Raw genomic sequence first — 22,147 nt, forward strand, 5'->3', positions numbered from 1 at the left:
GTCAAATGATAGACAATAGTAACATAGTTTTTGTATTGTTATACACTATATCATCTTACCCCCACCCTCCGTTTCCAACATGGGACTAATTATATACTTTTTTGATAATTAAACACTGCTTAGATAATGCTTAATACTGTGTTACCTACACAAGTATAGTCACTGCAGCATGCACTGATTAAGAAATAAAGAGGAGTATTTCTCAAACAAAATAACATAAAAGAAAGGTACTAGTTTTATAGCACAATAATGAAATAGAAAAAATTGAGATGAATGGTTATACAAGTAATGTATTATATGGGTACATTGTATATTGCATACGCTGCTTTAGCATATTTTATACTTGCAAATAAAAATATTATCATATTTCAAAAACTAATTAGGGCTGTTTCCAGTAAAACATATATGTCTGGAGTGAATTAAGGCACTTTAATAATTATGGCAGCAATTTACACACAATGGCTATGATTATGATACACAGTGGTGTTCCAAATTAAATTTTGCATTTGAGTCCATATTAAAGATATCTAATATACAAAATCAAAATTTAAAAATTTAGTTACTCTAAAACAAGGAAATACTCGACAGCCATTCTGAAGAGGAGAAAAGATGCGACTTGTGAAATAAGTAGGCTAGCTTGTCTTCTTAATCATCAAACTGCAAAGGTTTCTACTAAAATTCATGGAGTGATGACTTAAGAAGTTTTTGATTTTTACCTTTTTATCTATGTCCCTAACATTCTGTGTCAGCAGCTTTGACCTAGACAACATTTCAATTTATATGTGGAATTAACTTTTTGCTTTGCTGTGTAGAAAAAAGTTGTAGCTTCTAGCTAGGCAATAAACTAGTAACTGAGTATTAATTGTGTCACAAAGAAGTTAATTTAGCAGTGAACTGGACTAGTTGAGAATTGCATGTTTGATTAATTTATTGTAAACTCTGTACATATAGATACAATGTACTTATAATTTTGATCAGAAATGCTTAACAAGAGGAAATATGTTCATTGAATCAAATTTCAAAGACTTCAGAATCTATAGCTCACAAAAAAGTGAAGACAACAAGATACATGATAAAATGTACATTTTTTGTTCTTAAAAAAAAAAGAAAATTAAAAGAATGAAGGTGGAGCAGCAATTTTACAACATTCAACTGCATCAAAAGTCTTACACTTGTAACTGTAAGGTCTTATGCACACTTTTTAGAACCATATGAAAAATATATGAATATTATTTGCATATCTCTCCAGCTACAGAAAAATGTATTTGTTTTATGCTTATATTAAGGGGATATAGCGATACCTAACAGACCCAGGGACTAAAATGGTCACCTGAATCGTGTAATGTTTCTGAAAGCAATATCTTGGGATATAGCTAAATTTAGAAATGATTTTTGAAATTGTGAGAGATAGTGAAGTTTTTTCTTTATGTTTTTATTAGACTTTAATTGGAAAAGAACATTTTTTAAAAAACCTATTTGATCTTCAATTTCGGTTTAGCCCCAGTCATCAGCTAATAGAGGTCCAACAGTGCAAAACACAAAAGTAAAATTGTAAACCTTCTTGTTTATGACTAGTGATTTATGTATATTTACAAACTGTAAAGCCAAAAAGTTGTGTCTTCCAACTATATCTAATATAAAAGCAGCAATATTGACCTCCTATTTAGGAGAAAATGGTAACACATATACATAATTTTGATCAACTATCTAAATACCCTTAAAATCACGAGCAGTATGAGATTCCAAATAACTTTGACTTAGATTAAGTTTGAAATATCTGTCACTTTAATTTTTGGCCCTGTTCATCCATCCACATTAATTTGTGCCAACTTTGGGTGATTCCCAATTGGAAACTGAAAATGATATTCTCCAAAGTTTAATTTCCTTAATTACTTAACTCGTTCACTGTTGAAGACACATTTAGGCTCTTCTTAATCCATTAAGAAATTTCAGGCAGGAATGAGTTAAACTACATACAATTAACTTCCCCTCCAAAAGGAAAATGCAAAGTCCTCCCCCTCAAATCCATAGTTGAGTCTCTGGTGATTTTTTAATTTTCTTGACCATGGCAGCATTAAAGGTCACTGAGCATAATTTCAAAAGTAATTTTTTTTTTCAAATTTTGAAGAAGTGGATATAATGTGGTGATATGTTTTTCACAAAAGATATAAATTGAGGTGTTACTACGTATATTGAACTTGGCTTAAATCTATTCTTAATGACATCCATGTTAAACACTTAAACTTCACTTGCGTAATACTTAAGTTGAACTGGAAATACTTTGTGCATCCATGCATAAACAAAGCTGCATCAATGTATACTCATGCATATCTATCAGCTAATTTAGATCTGAAAGACATAATGATGATGGCACATCTAATCCTTCAAACTTCCTGTAGAGAAACAGATTAAAATATTCATTGTCAGAGAACAATCAATAAAAAGCAGGTTTCAGATCCAAAATTTGTAGGCAATATTCTTCTTGTTTTCATGGATGATGGAACAGTTTCTCAATGGGTGAATGCTTGGTCGATTAACAATGAAGAACAATACCATTATGATCCAATCTTGGGGGGGGGACCTTCATTTTAGTAGTATAATTTGGATATTGTTGTAAATGGATTTCTACAAATATGGCATTTTTTTATCTCTTTCATCAAGTTCTATTGCACACACATAGCATATGATGTGACCGCAGCTCAAGAATGAATCACAGTATCTGTCGGCACAAATTTGGTAGGTTGGAATCTTTGGCATATTCACAATCTGAAAAATGAATGACAAATTCATGATTATTGTGTACATATTACTATGCAAACCTCTATAATGAATCATTTATTTTCTTTGGGCAAAATTTTCGTGGATTATAAACTTTTACAATTTCATTGGCACTTAAATTCGTGGAGAAGACCTTACAGTACATTAAAGTCAAAATTATAGTTGGCACTGTCACCTATATATATATATATATATATATTTTTGTACATATATGTAGAAAAATAAATATAGTATATATCCTTGTGATGGAATTACAAGAGATCCCAGAGGGATCTTGCATTGGCGCCCACCAAAGAATGATCTATGTTGAAAATGGAAAGAGGGATATTTTCTCTGCTTTTCAAATTTTTAACTGCATACTACATATGCAATTTGGGACAGATCTTTTCAGTACTTTCTGAAATATATAGCAGTAACAAACTTTAAAATATTAAAATCCAAGATGGCGTCCGGTCGGCCATCTTGTTGACCGATTGGTCCCAAAATGCAATATGCACAACAAATGTCCTAGGGGAACCTACAAATGAAATTTGAGACAGATACCTTAATTCAGTACTTTCTGAGAAATAGTGGTAACAAACTTTAACTATCAAAATCCAAGATGGCTGACTGGCGGCCAACTTGTTGACCAATCGGTCTTAAAATGCAATTATGCACAACTAGGGCTCTAGGGGAACCTATCTATAAAATTTGAAAAAGATTCCTTCAGTACTTTTTGAGAAATAGCGATAACAAGAATTGTTAACGGACAGACGGAAAGACGGACGGACCACGGACCACTTACGAAAGGCGATTTGAATAGCCCACCATCATCAGATTGGGTGCTAAAAATATTAAAAAACAAAAATTAAATCGGGTCAGCCGAGACCAATTGTATACTAAAGGTATATTAAAATGTTATCTCAGGATAATAATTATAACTAGTTTGATTCATTTCCTATGGAAAATTGAGCAAATAATGCTAAGCTGCATAGAGTATTTGATTCCAAAGATTGTTTGAACACTTTTGTCATTTTGGCCCCTTTTGACCCTGCCCCTCAGACCCATGGGTCCGGCCTGGACATTTTTACTATGATTTTAAAATGCCATCTCTAGCAAATAATTTTAATTAAGTTTGAATCATTTTGTATGGAAATTGAATAAATAATGCTCAAAAAATGCTCAATACGATATGAACAAGAGTAAATTTGACCCCCTCCCCAGTGAAAAATCTGATACCCCAGGGCTATGAAATTCACCATTTTGGTAAAGGGCCTTAAAACACCTCTATCTATAAAGAGTATTTGATTCTAGCACATCTGTGAATAAACAAATAATTTCAGTTAATTATATCCTTTTTTGCCCCTCCCGCAACCCCCTGGGGCGTAGGGCACACATAATTCTTAATTTTGATTGGCCTTATGCCTAAGAAGATTTGTGCAAAATTTCATTGAATTTTCTTCAGAGGTTTTTGAGAAGTAAAAAATGTAAATTGTTTACCGACACACGAGACAAATCGCACGACGACGGACAAAAGGCGATCAGAATAGGTTACTTGAGACTTTGTTTCAGGTGACCCAAAATTGCATATTTGGGTACTATGTATTATCACCATAATAAGATAGTTTTAAGGTGAAAATTACTCGTAATTACATGTGCTATCAAAAGCAGACATAGTGTGACAGACTAATAATATAAACTTATAATTACCACTGGTGAACTATGTGGTGAAACATAGGAATGATCTGTATCACAAACAGTGACATCCATTTCGCCAGCAGTAGCATCTGTACCAGCAGTAGCGTTTTTAGCATCTGTACCAGCAGTAGCGTTTGTAGCATCTGTACCAGCAGTAGCGTTTGTAGCATCTGTACCAGCAGTAGCGTTTGTAGCATCTGTACCAGCAGTAGCGTTTGTAGCATCTGTACCAGCAGTAGCGTTTGTAGCATCTGTACCAGTAGTAGCATTTGTAGCATCTGTACCAGCAGTAGCATTTGTAGCATCTGTACCAGCAGTAGCGTTTGTAGCATCTGTACCAGCAGTAGCGTTTGTAGCATCTGTACCAGTAGTAGCATTTGTAGCATCTGTACCAGCAGTAGCGTTTGTAGCATTTGTACCAACAGTAGCATTTGTAGCATTAGTGACAGCTATACCAGCATTGACATTAATATCCCATACATCCACAGGAATCTCTAGATCATCCATGTTTACATGTAACAAATCTGGTAGTTCAGGTGATGATGGTACACTTATCAAGCTTACATTGGGACTTGGGACATTAAGGTCTAGGTCTGGGAGCTCCCAGTCCTCCTCCTCCTCCTGAAAGAAACAAAAGAGTCCAAATCTAAAGAAATTATCATCTCAATGAATCTATCCAGTATGTTATGTTGTGATTACATGTATATAACAAGAATCCCATAGGGGTTGTATTGCTCACCTGCACCAGGTAATACGAAATATCATCAATATTAAGAACTTATTTACATCCATAATTATGATTTGAAACAAAGTTGCATAAGTTGCCTTTTGTAGATTATTCATGACTTAGTTTTTGAAAGAACCTTATGGTTTACTGATATATCAGAAATGCCAAAGACTTCTTTTGAATTATATCAAAATGCTAATTGTTGCTTGTTATTTTAAACATCAAAGACGCAGACAACTTGCGTCAGAGAAATCCCTGCTGGTTTATCAGCCATATTGTTTCCTGATCATTCATAAAAAGCACTTTGCAAACCTTTGATGACCAAGATGATATTTGAGAATGTTTGAGAAATATCTATATGCAATTTTTGGGCAAGAGCATTAAAATCAAGATATCACAGAGGGATCTTGGCACCCACCATCAAATTATCTATGTTGGTCAAAGCAAAGAGGGAACTTCTCTTCATTTCCTTCTTTCCCTTCACTGTCAAAATCCAAGATGGTCATATGTCAGCAATCTTGTCTTAAGACAGATCCCTTTGACAATTTCTGAGCAATAGCAGTACTCTTCAACTATCAAAATCCTAAATGAATGAATGTATGTTGGATATCCCACTCAAATCAGTCCCAAAATACAATATGCACCACGAAATACCCAGGGGAACGTATACATGAAGTTAGTTCCCTTTAGCATTTTCTGAGAATTGGCATCAACATAATTGTTTACGAATAGAAGGAATGGCATCAGTTGAATAGAAAAAGAATTAAATGCAGTTTTTTCAAGATGCGGACTTTGGCTCCCATCTTGGATTTGAGAAGTAGTCCAAAATGTATTTTCAAGATGGCAGCCATCTTGCCTTTTAATATTTAAAGTTTGTTACATCTATTTATCAGAAAGGATTGAAGGTTGTCCACATCTTGGATTTCAGATCAACCAAAAATATAGCACTTCTTCAGGACCAAGTCAGGATAATTTCAGGTAAGTTTCAGCTAAATTGCACTGGTATAAACTTATGAAGTTCAAAATGTGTTTTCAATATGGCGGTCATAGTGGCCATTTTGGTTTTCAGATTGACCAGGTAAGTAGCAACACTTGGTCATGACCATGTCAGATATTTTCTGGCAAGTTTCAGCTATATCGCAAATGTGTAACTTTAGAAGATGTTCAAAATGTGTTTTTTCAAGATGGCAGCTGTGGTGGCCATCTTGAATTTCTTACTGGGCAACTCGAAAAATAACAACGCTTGGTCAAGATCATGTCAGAATCATTTCAGGCAACTTTCAGCCAAATTGCATTTGCAAAACTTGAGAAGAAGTTCAAAATGTGTTTTTTAAGATGGCAGCTGTGGTGGCCATCTTGGATTTCTTACTAACCTAAAAATAACAAATACACATGACTTGGTTGGGATAATGTCAGGTTCATTTTAAGTGAATTTCAGCTTAATCCCACTGGTCTTACTTCATAAGTTTACAGACGACGGATGGCGCATATGACGATTTTCACTGAGTCATGTGAATTTGTTTTAGACATTTGAAATGCATGAATTTACTTGTGAACCAAAAAAAGATTCATAATTAACAGTTACAAACTCACCTTTTGGCTTTGACATAAGGTAGAGTCTTGGCTTGGTTGTTAGACAATTCAGCCTTACGTAGTCCTTTAGTAGAAACATGGCTGAAGGTATCAGGTTTTGTTTAAAATCACCCAAGCAATGGGAAAAACTCCCCCCACGTGCCTTTCTTGGAAGTACCTATAAAGCAGAAGAATTTTTTATAGCCAAACAATAAATATATATTGATGGAATCTTATTTATAGCTTATATATAGATGGAAAATTCTTGTGTTGATTATTCAATAATCACATCATAAACAATACCTGGCCCAATGCCTTGCTGAACCCAAAAAGCTTTACAGATTTACAGTAACCTTAACCTTGACTTATCAGTTGCACAGCAATACAACCCCAAATCCTTCGTGCTGAAAGCTGTGAAGAGAACAATCAATTAAGAAGTATTGCGTAAAGAAGCATAAACCTAAATAATTTAGTAGTTTAATATCTCGAAATGTGATATTTCATACAGATCTACATGTATGATGTAACAGGAATTTTGGTAGAGGACTACAGCCCAAACAAGGAACATAACAGTTAACTCTTCCATATATAACAAACACACATTTTTGATGTGTGGATATCTATGCTAGCAAATCTTATTGAAATAATTTCACCTTCTATAGGAGTACATTTACTTCACTCCGTTGTATAATTGGTTAAAATAAAGAGGCATATCAAAGACAGGTTACTCGCAATCCAATAACAATTCATTTATCAATAAGTTTGTTTTTTAACAAGTGAAAAAGCTTAGTTACCTATCTTCCCAAAACTCAATTCCCACTGTGTATTATATGTACCATATATTTCATAACTAACGTTACATAACATTTCATTCAAATCAATCCTTTTTCAGTTTGTCACCGTGAAACCAAACTTCAACTAAAAAAATCCATTTACCTAGATATTTTGATCTTACCATTTGGAAAAAACAATTCTTTAGCTTTTTCCATTATGCTGTTGTAATCAGCAGTGAGGGGGAAATCTACTGTTCTGGTCCCACCTCCTGACATTGCCTGAACTTGGGTGTATCTATTGTTATGAAATGCCATCCATCCAATGTTTATCTTACACGTTCTCTCTTTTGCTTGTGAAATAGTGGTTCTACTCTGTAAATAAAACAAGAGACTCATAGGCCTTAACAGTCACCTGAGTTCGGTTACAGAATTTAAGAAAGTGTAAACGCTATATATTGGACCCTTGCACCCATCCGGCTCTTGAAGTTGGTTAGGACTATATGTGAGCAAATCTTTTTATATAGTGCCAAAATGGCCACAAAATTGTATTTTTTTTTCTTTTCACATATATGCAATAATGCAAATTTAAAAGAAGATTTTCAAAATTTCAGTCATTTTGACCCCGTCTAGCCCCATCCCTTAGGCCCCTTGGTGTCAGACAAGACAAATAAGGATATTAATGGTATATTAAAATGCTATCTCTGGTTATGATTATAACCATGTTTGAATCAATTCCTATGAAAAATTGAGCAAATAATGCTCAACAAGTCAGGCCCAGAGGGCCTGTATTGCTCACCTGGTTTTTGGTTCATAATTCCATGCATAAACTTTAAGACTAATAGCGATTTAAAGGATTTACCTCTATTTCCCTATTGGGGACCCACCCCACCTGCTCCCGGGGGATCACAGCCAAACATTATACAAACTCTATTCCCCTTCCCCCAAGGATGTTTCTGGCCAAATTTGGTTACAATTCATGCAGAACTTTATGACTTATTAGCGATTTAAAAGAGTTTATCTCTGTTTTCCCTATTGGGCCCACCCCTCCTGCCCCTCAGGGGTCAGAGCCAAAATTTATACGAACTCGGATTCCCTTCCCCCAAGGATGTTTCTGACCAAATTTGGTTAAAAGCCTTGTAAAACTCTATCATAAATAAGTATGACTAGTAATGAATTTAAAGGAAATGTTGACAGACGGACTGACGACGAAAGCCGCACCATGACATAATTGTGTGATAAAATGGTTGTGATATGACAATTTTGTTATTGCACCTTTATCAGATCTTGACCTGATATCAGCCCTTGGGCCTGCGGATCATGGTCTTGACCTGATAAAGGGCGTGTTATCAAAATTGTCATATAAACTCTGAATATTATACATGTATATAATGAATTATTTTGAAAGAAATGATCAGATTTTGACTAAAATAACATATTTTTTACCACATTAGACATTTACTGGACAGTTTTATGTCAAAGTAAGCAAGTGAAAAATAGCATTTGAATCATTATAATCCATGTGAAGAAGCAGTAGAACTAATAATAAGAATAAGAATGTACCCATGCAATTACCAGTTTTAACTAATGAATTTTTAATAGTTGGTTGTAAACATTACAATTTTATAACTGATTTAATAGAATGATTTATTGTGATTTTCAAACTATCTGACATCTAACTACCTGCGTATTCAGGCTCGTCCTTTTGTTTCGAATCTTCTTAACTAAATCCAATAGATTTTCATTTGAAGATGGACTGGTACAGGTAGCTGAAAAATAAGGAACATTTATATAAAAGGTATTATGCAATGATAGCTTTTGGATAATATTAGAATATATGCTGATTTTCTACTATTCTCATAGAATAATAATAACACAGAGTCAATATTCCATTTGTGAACTCAATCAATGCCCAAATGTTGAGTTCTTCAGGATGCAGGCTTGCTTTTGGTCATTGTTCTTCTTGTAAATTAACATGCTAATCAGATACTCCTTTTGGCAAAATCACATATCCAATATAAAGAATATGGACTTTGATTCAGTCCATATAGTGTTATATTGCCTTGATGGATCTAAAATAATGACATTAAGGGCATAGGAGGTTTTCTACTAGAGGGTATAACATCATTTGGACCTTAACAAATTGATAATCATTGACCCAAGAAAATAATTTTAACCAAAGACTTAGTCTGAATTCAATTATTGTAATAGGTTAATAAATGGAATGATTGTTTTATTTATTTCTTTTAACTACCACATATGCTAACAGTGCATGCTTTAAAAGTTATATTGATCATCACTAGATATGCATCAAACAAGAGATCCCAGAGAGGTCTTGAATCCACAATCATTCCCAAAATACAATATGTACAAATAGGATCCATGGGGAGCCTGCATATAAAATTGCAGCTATATCCTTTCTGAGAAATAGCGGTAACATACTTCAAATGTTATCAAAATCCATGATGGCTGCCTGTCATCTTGTTGACAGATCAGTCCCAAAATACAATATACAGAAGTAAGGCCTACATATTAAGTTGCAGACAGATCCTTTCAGATCTTTCTGAGAAATAGCAGTAACAAAATTCAACTATCAAAATCAAAGATGGGGCCTGTCAGTCATCTTGTTGCCTGATCCGTCCCAAATTGCAATATGCACAACTAAGACCTTTTGAGGAACTTACATAATATATTGAAGACATGATCCCTTCAGTACTTTCTGAAAATAGCGGTAACGAATTTCAACTATCAAAATTCAAGATGGCTGTCTGTCGGCCATCTTGAATTTTGATAGTTGAAAAACTAAGTTGCGCAATCTGCACACTTAAGGCCCTTAAAGCTTGGGGACCAATTGATACAGTCTATGAAATTTGAGACAGATTTGTTCAGAAATAGCGGTAAAAAACTTTGACTATCAAAATCCAAGATGGCTGCCTATCATAGATCTTGTTGACTGAATGGTCCCAAAATACAATCTTTAAATATTTTTATGTATAGTCTATTTGTATTAGTTCATGCTCAAATTGATTATTTCTGTGACAACTTATAATGGTTGCTTTAGTGAAACTCAAAATATCTCACCATTGTTGAGGACGGCAAGTTCAAGCTTTCATTATTTACTAAATAATGCAACTGTGTCATCAATTTCACATCCATCACTGAGGACCACTGTCATGCTTTGATTGTCCATAATTTCAAACTTGGTCCTAACTACAGTAAAGAACCATATAGAAGATTGATATTTTAAAAATACACATGCATTAATGATTATAATAATATGTACTCATAAATAAATTTAATTATAGTAATTACAGTGTTGGTACTCATGCAACTACATATTATGTACTATAAGCCCTAGACTAACTCATTCCTCTTACATGTATGTGGGTTTTATCAAACAAGAGGCCCATGGGCCTTGGCGGTCACCTGAGTTCGGATTCAGAATGAAACAAAGACACAAAAACACTATATATTGGCCAATCAGGACCTTGAAGTCAGTCAGTGGTTTTATAAATTTGACTTTTTAATCTATGAAGAGTATTTGGTTCCATTAAATCTATGAATTCAAAAGAAGATTTTTTTTTAATTCTTAGTCATTTTGACCGCGTTTGGCCCTGCCCCACTGGTCCCTGGGGGTCAACAAGGACATATATGGATATGTTAAAATGCTATATCTCAGGGTAATAATTCTAACCAAGTTTGACTCATTTCCTATGAAAATTGAGCAAAATAATGCTCATAAAAAGTTTATCCTATATAAAACATTACTAAATTTGATCCCCTCCCCAGGAGAAAAATCTGAGATCCCAGGGCTACGAAATTCACAATTTTTTGTAAAGGGCCTTAAGACCCCTGCAATGTCATTCAATGGGTTTAGTCAGAGGTATTCCGATACGTTTTAATATTCAAATTTTCCGCGAAAACAAACGTATCGGAATATCTCTGATTAAACCCATTCAATTACACTGCAGGGGAAGTCACTCTAGTCGCTCTTTACTAGGACGTTGCTTTCGATGTCCACAAGTCAGAAAAGCGCCGGTAATTTTGGATTAAAAATATTGCGTTTGACTATATAGACATCGTTTATATGCTTTTGCATGGTAAGTGATGTGTGTGATGATGGATTATCGGAGGACTGATGCGTGACTATGACTCTAGGAAAAAAGGTATACTATTGTGAAAAAAATAATTTTAATCGAGGTGGGGTAAAAAAATCCAATATGGCGACTGTCGTCCCTTTCTCTGTTTTATAGTAAATATCCCGATTTTTTAATAATTTTTTCAAATCTGGTATTTTTGGAAAAAAAATCACATGGCTGTCATATATACTCCATCAGCCCATCCACCAAATACAAAAAAAAATGTATGACAATATCCATTTCATTGAGTTGGCCCCCTGTGTAGTAAATCTACATATGTAGCCACCAAAGACTCTGGTACTCCCGTCCATCCACATATGTAGCCACCATAGACTCTGGTACTCCCGTGTATCCACATCATTTTCATGCTCATTTTAGAATTAAATACTGATTATGTAGCCCACAGGGGGACAACTCAATGAAAATGGATTTTGTCAAACATTTTTTTGTATTTGGAGGATGGACTGATGAGTATATATGACAATCATGTGATTTAAAAAAAAAATACGAGATTTGAAAAATTAATTAAAAAAATCGGGATATTTACTATAAAACAGTAATATCCCGGTTTTTTAATAATTTATTCAAATCTCGTATTTTTGAAAAAAATCACAATAGACTGTCATATATACCATCAGTCCATCCTCCAAATACAAAAAAATGTATGACAACTATCCATTTCATTGAGTTTGGTCCCCTGTGATGTAGCCACCAATAACGTACTCGTGTCATACAGCATAATTGTATATATATATCCATATAACCCAGAATGAAGTATGTGTAACATTGTACATTAATGTTGATATACAAACGAGTGTATCAATATGCCTAACGGTTTTGGACTCTACCAACAAATTAAATGTACATAAATATGTACAGAATAATTATCCCAAAACCACATACCTGGTGCGCATGAACATCTGATCCCAGTCACCACTTTTTAACCAAATGAAGTTACATGTAACAAATCTATTATCGTATATATACAGCGTAGTTCCTTTGTTTGATTGGAAATTTTTTACTGAAGGAAATACACATTACAACGCACGACAAGCACGCGTTACTAAACTGTTTGGAGCGCGTGCGCGAGTCCGTGCGTATAGCTATGATGATATAGTAACGTGACCGAGACCCACAGGGGCTTGTTACATCGAAAGTATTGGAGCTGGAAGTTAATGTATTTGAAACTAATGGTTAAAATCTACATGAATATATTTAAAAAATGTTTCTTCAAGACAAAATTAACCGCCTTTATGGCAATATAATGGTATGGAACAACGAAACCATAATATTGTTCAACCATTATATGTTTATATGCCCGTGATATTAATGGTAAAAAAGGGGAAAAAACCAATAAGTTTTAAACAAGTTTATCTTGTCTAACATTATGATGAGCATGTATGAAAAGACAAAAACTAGAAGCGATTCATTATTTTCGTTTTCATCACATATCAAAACAAATCTTTGAAATCTTAACAGCAAGCTGTAGCCACTAGGCTTAGAATCATTAAAACGTTATATCCACACTCGCATGTTGTAGTATTTTGGGAACAATAAAGATGAATCAAGACTTTAGAGTTTATATTTCATGAAATTTTCACTCTACCAAACTTGTAAAACATATAAGCCATGGGCTAGGAGGCTCCCCACATGTATCCCTCAAACCTCCGAACCAAATATTTTTCTGAACACTTATACCACAAATAAAAATATTAACATTGCATAAATTGGGAATGAACTTCCGGTTATGAAGTCATCAAGATTGGCCGTCATTATTCGAATTTGCTAAAAGATGTGGTAAAAAAATGGTCATTAACATTGACATTTTCAACCGAATCAGACAATGGAGGTATCAAAATGACACACAATATGATCAAAAAATACATATCAGGACCAATAATCCAATGTATGTAATACTTTCTACGCAGGAAATGAAAAAGATAGGATTTAAGCTTACAAATGCCAATTTTTTAGCAAATTTTTCATATTTGGCTTGCCACCAGCAAAATAGTTTCCCAACAACAAACTCATATATCTAATCAGTTATTTGATGTCTTATCAATCAGTAAAAATGACACCCTTATATCCCTACGGCCTAATAGTCCGAAGGCCCAGTAGTCCCAAAGGTCCAATAGTCCGAAAGCCCAATAGTCCGAAAATTAGTAAATACTATAAGTGATATAGTTGTTATAAATTAACGTATTTTGACGAAAACATTTTCGGCACTGCTGATCTGACAATTTCTATGGATGGTAAGTTGTCATTTCTTCATGGAGCATTGCAAGGTCAAAATTACACCAAAATTAAAAAAAAAAAAAAAATAAATAAATAAAAAAAAATGATAAAAAAAAGATGCTCCACCGCTGACAAATGGTATTTTTTCACTATCCAAAACAGGAGCAGACGATTTTATTAGTATTTTTTCTTCAGTTACAAAAGTTACTTAAATTTACACCTTTACCACCATTGCACCGTTTAAACTTCTAATTTTACAATCAAGTTAAAAATAGGAAAAAATAATTAACTGCATCCCGAAAAAATTCCGTGGCACTATATCCTATATGGAATGAAGTACTGATTGCGCATGCATACCAAAAGGCAATTTTATTTTTTTAATATATTTTTTTTTTTGTTAAATTAGACATAGATATATATAACACTACTAAACACACAAATATTTGTTTCAAATGATGAATGTCATTTAATGCTCTGTCGGCGGCGAAGCATCTATTATTAATATGTTTACATTTTTAATAAGATATCTCACAAGTACTACATTACATGAATTATCGATACAAACATACAAGCTTTAAGATTCCGATTGTAAGCCTTATGTACACTGTTATTTGATTTGTATTTAAGGATTAATATTGCTCCATGAACAAATGCTGTATATAATAATCGAATCTTTCAGAAAAATGAGACCTTTACTATCGCCCGCCGGAATTGCGTTTGTGAGGTATATTGTTTTGGGCTCCGTCCGTCCGTCCGAGCTATAACTTCAAAAGCCGATTCAAAGCACTCTATAGAAACTTTCTGAATATATCAGAAAAGTGCCCCTTGTTATGCGCTTTTGCTATTACCATGTTGCGATGTTTTTTTCTGTTTACCATGGATAAATTAGTCAAAATATCAAAGTAATATATCTTTTTGTTTCCGGGGCTCTATTAACACCAAAAACCGTTCTGATGCAGCTCCTTGAAACTTTCTGAATATATCAGAATACTGTTTCTTTTATGTTTACCTGATGTTATTCAGGGGCGTAGGAAGCGGGGGAGGGGGGCAATTGCCATGTCTTCTTGCCGCCCCCTCCCACCCTCCTTTTTTTTCGCTTAGTGAAAAATGTTCTAAAAATGCACATTTGAGATAAAAAAAGGTTCCTCCTGCCATTTTTGTACTTCATTGTTAGAATTTTTTCCGCTGCGCGGCGCGTTTCCTAAAACGTTCAAGCACGTAATGTTTAAACATTTAATAACGAAAAGTCAATACACACGAACTAGACTAAAAATGTCCATCAAGGAATTATGTTATTTTAAAAAATGCTTCTTAAAATATTAATTTGTTTATATGTCTTAGCAAGACAATCCAATTCATTTATATTATTTTAAGTTACACAACAATGTGCCGATGGTTGAATGGGAATCCGGTATGTTCAGATCGAGCTGGGTTGCATAATGGTATGACGACACTCACAATTATCATTTCTAAATGCAGGTAACTTTAAATCGAAAAATTACCGTGTTAAGAACGCTTTAAAATAATCAAAATACATTGTAAAACTCATCTCAGTCACATTCCAAAACGTTATATTTTTTCTCGGAGGAGACCCCCGGAACCCCCCCCTAACAACAAAATCTCGCACGTTCGGCGCTCGCAAATTCACCAAAATACATCGTAAAACTCATCTCAGCCATTCTAAATTGTAGATTTTTTCCCCCGAGGGAGAACCCAGAACCCCCCCGCCCCCCCCCCAAAACACCAAACACCAAAACCTCGCGCCATTCGCGCTCGCAAAATCGATCACAAATTCATCGTAAAACTCATATCTGGCATTCTAAATCGTATAATTTTTCCCGGGCTCCTGTGAGATCAAAATAACTCTTTATAGATAGAGTGGTCATTAGGCCCTTTACCAAATTAGTGAATATCTTGGCTCTGCGGTCTCATTATTTCCCTCAGGGGGAGCATAGGGTCATATGTGGACTATAGAAAATATCTACCAGTTATAGTGGTGACATACATTATATCTCATGCAGCCCAATTATGAGTGGGTACATTGTAATATCTCCTCTTTGAGTGGGGGGGGGGGGGGGGGGGGGGGGGGGGTGGGGGCCCATATATTATTTCTCATGCATTATAACATTTATGGGGACATTGAATATCTCCTGTTAATGGGGACATACATAATATCTCATGCAGCATAATTTTGTGGGGATATTGAATATCTCCTGTTTAGTGGGGACATACATTATATCTCATGCCAGCATAATTTTGTGGGGACATTGAAATATCTCCTGTTAGTGGGGACATACATTATATCTCATGCATGCAGCAAATTTAATTTTGTGGGACATTGGATATCTCCTGTTAGTGGGGACATATCACATTATCTCTCATGCAGCATCACAATTTTGTGGGAAATTGAAATATCTCCTGTTAGTGGGGACATACATTATATCTCATGCAGCATAACTTTGATGGGGACATTGAATATCTCCTGTTAGTGGGGACATACATTATATCTCATGCAGCACAATTATGTGGGGGACATTGAATATCACATGTTAGATGAGGACCTACATTGTATCACGTTACATCACAATTATGTGAGGACATTGAATATCTCATCTTAGTGGGGACATACATTTTATCATACACTTATCTCATCTTAGTGGGGACATTAAATCTCATGTTAGTTAGGACATACATGTATTCTAGTATGACCATTGTCCCCGCGTCTTAATCAGAGAAAAGTCCTTTGAATGAGTGTCTCTCATTTTTTTCATTATTTTGAAATTGTTGAAAATCAAAGTGAGATTATGGTGATTCAATGAGTGGATTTCCAATTACCAGGGAAAAAACAATTGTAGACATGGTAAATGGGGGGGGGGGGATTACTTTGGGCCGTTTTACGGCCCACTCAGTGATAAGCAAAATATTTTGCATGAAGATACATTAGGGTCAGCTGCATATTGTATGCTATTCAGAATAACCGATTTTTCTGCGCTCATGGTAAATTTCAGAGGTCTTTTTCACCTCTCCCCATTCCACCCCTCCCCTCACACACAAGATTAGGTGGCTCCAAGTTTATGCCCATCGCTCAGTCTCCTCCCTCCTACATTACATGAATCCTTGACAGTTGGGCATCAGGCATAATTCGAAAATCTTACCTCAGTGAAGGCGTTACTTGAAACTAAGCACATAAAACAAGTCTAAACAATTTTTAAATCCTGCTTTATTAAACATTGGAAAACAACATTTGCTTAGTGGACAAATAAATATCATTCATTGAATATGACCTAATTTATGCACGTGACCTAGCCAATGTGACCTAGGATGTAATCATCTCAAGCAGGTCATGTCAAGATCCTTTTGTAGTACTAAATATCAATTTCAAGCTATCAAATCTTTGAAAAATTCCAGTTTTCAGTAAAAATATTAAAGTTTTTAATGCTAAAATAGAATTAAACGCTTAAACAAGGTCACTGTGACCTACTTTTTGAACTTTTAATCAGTTTTCTTAACTGAACTTCATAAACCCAATATTTACAGGCAAAATCTGCAAAAATTATTTTTATCTCTTTTCTAATATTTAAGTAATTAGGACTTAAACAATGAAAATTTGAATTATTTCACCCTTTGACTTTTGTGACCTCTGAAATAACCATGAGCGCAGAAAAAATCGGATATACTGAATAGCATACAATATGTAGCTGACCCTAATGTATCTTGATACAAAATATTTTGCTTATTACTGAGGTGCCGAAACGGCCCAAAGTGATACCACTCCTTTATGTGTCCTTACAAGGATGGTATGAGACGTGTGTCCTCACATTTACGGTTGAAACCAGTCAAAGAGACAGAGAGAGAGAGATAGAGAGAGAGAGAGAGAGAGAGAGAGAGAGAGAGAGAGGGTGGATGGGAAAAGGTGAAGAAGACAAAGGGTACACAGAAAGTTTGTGTATCCGATGAAACGCCAAACAATAGAGACATGGTTATTCAAGGATTCAAGTAATGGTAGGAGAGAGACTGGGCTAATGGGCATAAACTTGGGAGCCACCTAATCTTTGGTGAGGACAGCTTGTAGTCAGATACAGTGTTGTCACAAAAAAATCTGGCAATGGTAGAAATGGGTAGTCTAGAAGATAAGATTTTAGACCACGGACCCACAAAAAAAGAAACCAAAAACAAATACATGTGGTCGATTACATTCCAACAGCTTGTCATTGTTGGATAGGCGAATCAATTCTGAATTTTGCAATATTACGTGAGTCAGTTATCAGCACTTGCGAAGTAGGAATTGATTATGTGACGTCATGAAATTGCGCTCACAAGAAACATTACGTCAACAATCGACACCAAGGGAGCTAAACTCTGTAATATGCAAAGACGGGGTGAGAGAGCATGGGATAGGAAAAGGGTCACATACAATGCCATATTTTGCTATGGGTGGAGAGTGAGATCTGATAACCATTTTCAAAGGATGAATTGGTCTCAAAAAGAGGGTAGGTAATACGCGCGACATATATGAATAAATCAAATATCTGCTTTTTTATGATGAAATTCTGCATTCATATTGAATTTTACTGAAATAAAGGAATGTGTGGTTTTGCAAAAGTAGTCACATCCCTATATAAACCCAGTTCTGGAGCAGTTTTATTGTTCGAAATATTTAGACTGGGCTTTTTAATAATCTTTCACAAATAACGGATAATTAACTTGGATAAAGTTCTAAATTTACAAGCACTAAATTTTAAAAAAAAAACAGAATCGTTACAGTAAGTATTCAAAATGTAATTTAATCTGAGAGAGAAAAAAATAAATTTCTTTTTAATTTTATTTATTTAAATTCAGTTACTACTGATAATTTTTTTATTATTAATATTTTTTTTTTCTAAAAATAAAATTCACACAAAAATTCTAAAAAAAAAAAAAATACTTTTTTCCATTTTTTAAAAACGTGGTTATTGGGAAATCCGGAAATTCTATAAAATCCGGATCATCTATTACAATTACCCAAAATGGCGGCCATTACGATTGCAAAGTTTGTGACATCCATCAAATACAGATAGGCCTATTTAACATTAAAAACGTGAGTAAATCTATTCACAGTTGTTAAGCAGTATTTGTTTTGTTTGTAATGCTCACTAGCTGTAGTCATAAAATTTATTGAAAGGCCAGCTGATTGTTTTCTAGGCGGCCGATCGGCTGCTTGACTTCAGTTTACATAATACACAGACGTGAGAGAAAGTGACACCACAAGCCAAGGTGGAAATAGCCCAAGGCTGCTAATTAGGGCCACTTGGGTGTTGGTCAGGGGGTCAGGGAGTGGTTACCCTCGTGCTAAAATTAACCTAGCATGTACACAAATGTGGCAACGAAAATTAAAACGGAGGGGTATTATAGAAATCGGAATTTAGACTCTCCTGCCGGGAGACAATAAAAGGCTTAAAAAAATACGGGAGGTTTTTGTCTCACGCCGGGCGGTATGGCATGTATGGTCACATAAGAGCATCGTCACCGGAAAATTCAAACAAACTGCACTCTACAGTATATTCCCGCTGACAAAATCAGAATATAACTCATTTTATTATTTCGTTACAAAAACATCTTGGGTGGAGAATATAGAGGAAAGTAAGACGTCTAACACACAGATACAGGGTAAATAAAAAAAATAAGTCAGCATGAAGGTAATTATATTTATACATTTTACAATGATTGATATTAATTCCCCTATTATGCTGTACCATTACATGTTTAAAGCACAATACTAAACTTATCAGTCGCATGCCTGTTAATAAACAACATAGACATTACTTCCAAAACATTTTATTGTCTAACAAGGTAAACCTAGGATATAAATAATAACAATTATGAAAGAATGTTATGCTACACTTTAACTTATATAACGTTGTAACGTAATTTGATAAAAACAATCTGTTAAATGGTGTTGGACCAACGAAGTAAATAATTCTGGTGTAACAAACAAAGAAACTGTTGTTAAAACACCATGGATATACGAACTTTGATCAGATTGACTACTTATGCGCTTATATAACAGTGGATTAATTATATTGGTCAGAACACACACATATAGAGGTGTTTGTAAAGCTTGTTACAAGCAAGAATAACAGAAATGAAGAAATCCATGCAGTCTTAATTCAAAAACACAATTTAATTATATTTTACAATATTATACAGTGATTTGTTTACAATATCTAAAGTTAATTGGTGGTGGTAACAAGGAGTAATTACTATGATTTGAAGTGTTACTATATCTGTATGTGGAATGTCCTGGTATAATTCTTGATCCTTCCAGGTTTTCAATTTAACAATAATCACAAATCCACGAGGAAAATGAATGTCCACAGATGATTTGTAAAGTTCCAGGCAATATGAAAAATCCACACAAAGTGTTGTAATAATCCACAGATAAAGTCACAATAGCTTTCCAATAGAATCTTATATGGCACTGTACAATTCTTGATATGTCTCATTACAGGTCTCATTACAGTTCTGATTAGCTTTGGACAGTTGGAGTATATATAGCTAAACCCTAGTTTTAAGAATATTGGAGTAACCTTCTAATTCTAGAAATATCTAACTAAAAACAGTAAACAAATAAACACACAGAGCTTTCTGGAAATAGATCATTCCCTAGAATCCCTACTTATAATCAACATGTTTACAAACATATTTGTTTATTACATGATATTATTCTAGAAAGTTCTATAACCTAAATCCATGATATGAATCTTTAAAGCGTGTATCAATAATAAAGCATAGGAGTTATCTCCCTTATCTACATGTAATTTAGTGTCATTACATAAAACAGGGCTAAAGAAGCCAAAAGGCCTGTGAACAGTCACATTACCTTAGAGAATGTTAGGGTCTTTGACAATTTGAACTCATTCTTTCTTCACTAGACATTTCAAATGAAACTAAGTAAATGAAATTCAAACCCAAACATATTATTGTTTGTGCTATAAATGTATGTAATTTTAGTATTTTAAATTGCCCTCACACATGTATAGTTCCATGCAATCTCTTGAAAACAAAATAACTCTTTTCGCACTTCTTCGAATAGGCAACAACATCCCTTGTTTATCACAAGATACTGTAAACAAAATAATTTTTGCGGAGATTTATTTTCCTGTTTATCGATTTGTTCACATAGAAGTTATTCCCCATTACATATGTAAACCTCGCTGGGTTCTTCTGTATTTAATTTTGCGGCTATTTATTTTCCTTTCTATTTCGATTTGTTCAAACAGAAGTAAGTTCCCATTTAATATCGTTGAGTTGTACTGTACTTATATCTAAAATAGTTTCGCGGAGATTAATTTTATAAATACCCGCGAAAATAATACCGTGATATATCATTTCAGTTTGTAGTGAAGACAGATAAAAAGCCAAGATCAATATTGGTTATCTGGGCTACATAAACTCTCCATACGTCAAATGTTGTTTTACTCTTCGGTATTTCAGCCTATGCCAACCAAAAATCAAATACCACTTGGATTGTATATTTATAAAATTTGTGCAATGCACTATAAAGAACTCCACTTCGATAAAGCTCCATCTCGATTTTTGTTTTGGTTTTAAAGAGACGTCGCATGGATATATCTAGGTAAATGAAGCGACGTCAAAGAACACTTGCACCAGCGTGCAGTATGAGGTTTTATCATTATCGCATGCTGCAATTCACGTTTTCAGCTATTGCATGACCAATCAGCATTTATACAGGTCAAAATGTAATATTGCAATAGCCAATCCTATTGAAGGTTTTCAAAATACATTGAAATGCCGATTCCCTCGTAAACATGTAAAACAGTTAACTATGATATGCTGGTTTGATACATTGTCTGTTTAGAATTCTCAGAACTACTGTAATAAGGCAGTTATGCAGTACTGTAGAGGTGTCCTTAAAGCTTTGCGGGAACAGACGTCGTGTCAGCATTCCTCTGCAGGGGCTTTAGATATTTAGTGTATGAATCAAGTACCTGTTATAAAAAGATAGATGCTAATGATTATATTATGTTTTTCGATGTGATGTTATGACATCTAGATTATAATATTTCAGGCATGCATCGCTAATCATTTTTTTAAGTTCTTAAAAATGTATTAAACATTGAAAACGGATAGGTGAGTTTATTTATATAGGCTAAGCATAATATCATGTTCATTTACAAAAAGATAGGAAATAAAAATATATATTTAATAATGGAAGATATCGTCATGTTATTGTTAAGTTCATAAGTCAT

General features: G+C 34.3%; 1 protein-coding gene and 1 long non-coding RNA gene across 2 annotated transcripts; both read right to left on the reverse strand.

Moving 5' to 3' along the window:
* Positions 1–1,782: 1,782 nt before the first annotated feature.
* Positions 1,783–5,112, reverse strand: LOC138312647 (circumsporozoite protein-like). Its single transcript, XM_069253439.1, has 2 exons — positions 4,468–5,112; positions 1,783–2,766 (listed from the first exon to the last, which is right to left on the reverse strand). Exons 1-2 carry the CDS (start codon positions 4,960–4,962, stop codon positions 2,626–2,628), a joined length of 636 nt encoding a protein of 211 aa, XP_069109540.1. The 5' UTR covers positions 4,963–5,112; the 3' UTR covers positions 1,783–2,625.
* A 1,689-nt stretch (positions 5,113–6,801) lies between these two features.
* LOC138312648 (uncharacterized) lies at positions 6,802–9,295 on the reverse strand. The gene is made up of 3 exons (XR_011207010.1): positions 9,208–9,295; positions 7,710–7,899; positions 6,802–6,932 (listed from the first exon to the last, which is right to left on the reverse strand). It is a non-coding gene; the product is annotated as an uncharacterized lncRNA (long non-coding RNA).
* Positions 9,296–22,147: the final 12,852 nt, after the last annotated feature.

The sequence above is a fragment of the Argopecten irradians genome, unplaced genomic scaffold (assembly GCF_041381155.1).
Source record: "Argopecten irradians isolate NY unplaced genomic scaffold, Ai_NY scaffold_0409, whole genome shotgun sequence".
Taxonomy (NCBI): Eukaryota; Metazoa; Mollusca; class Bivalvia; order Pectinida; family Pectinidae; genus Argopecten; species Argopecten irradians.

Excerpts from the sequence above, each read along its gene's own strand:
- LOC138312647 (XM_069253439.1), bottom strand. The coding sequence starts at position 4,962 with ATGGATGATCTAGAGATTCCTGTGGATGTATGGGATATTAATGTCAAT. Across the intron at positions 2,767-4,467 it reads CACCACATAGTTCACCAGTG|ATTGTGAATATGCCAAAGAT; the intron begins GTAATTATAAGT and ends TTCATTTTTCAG.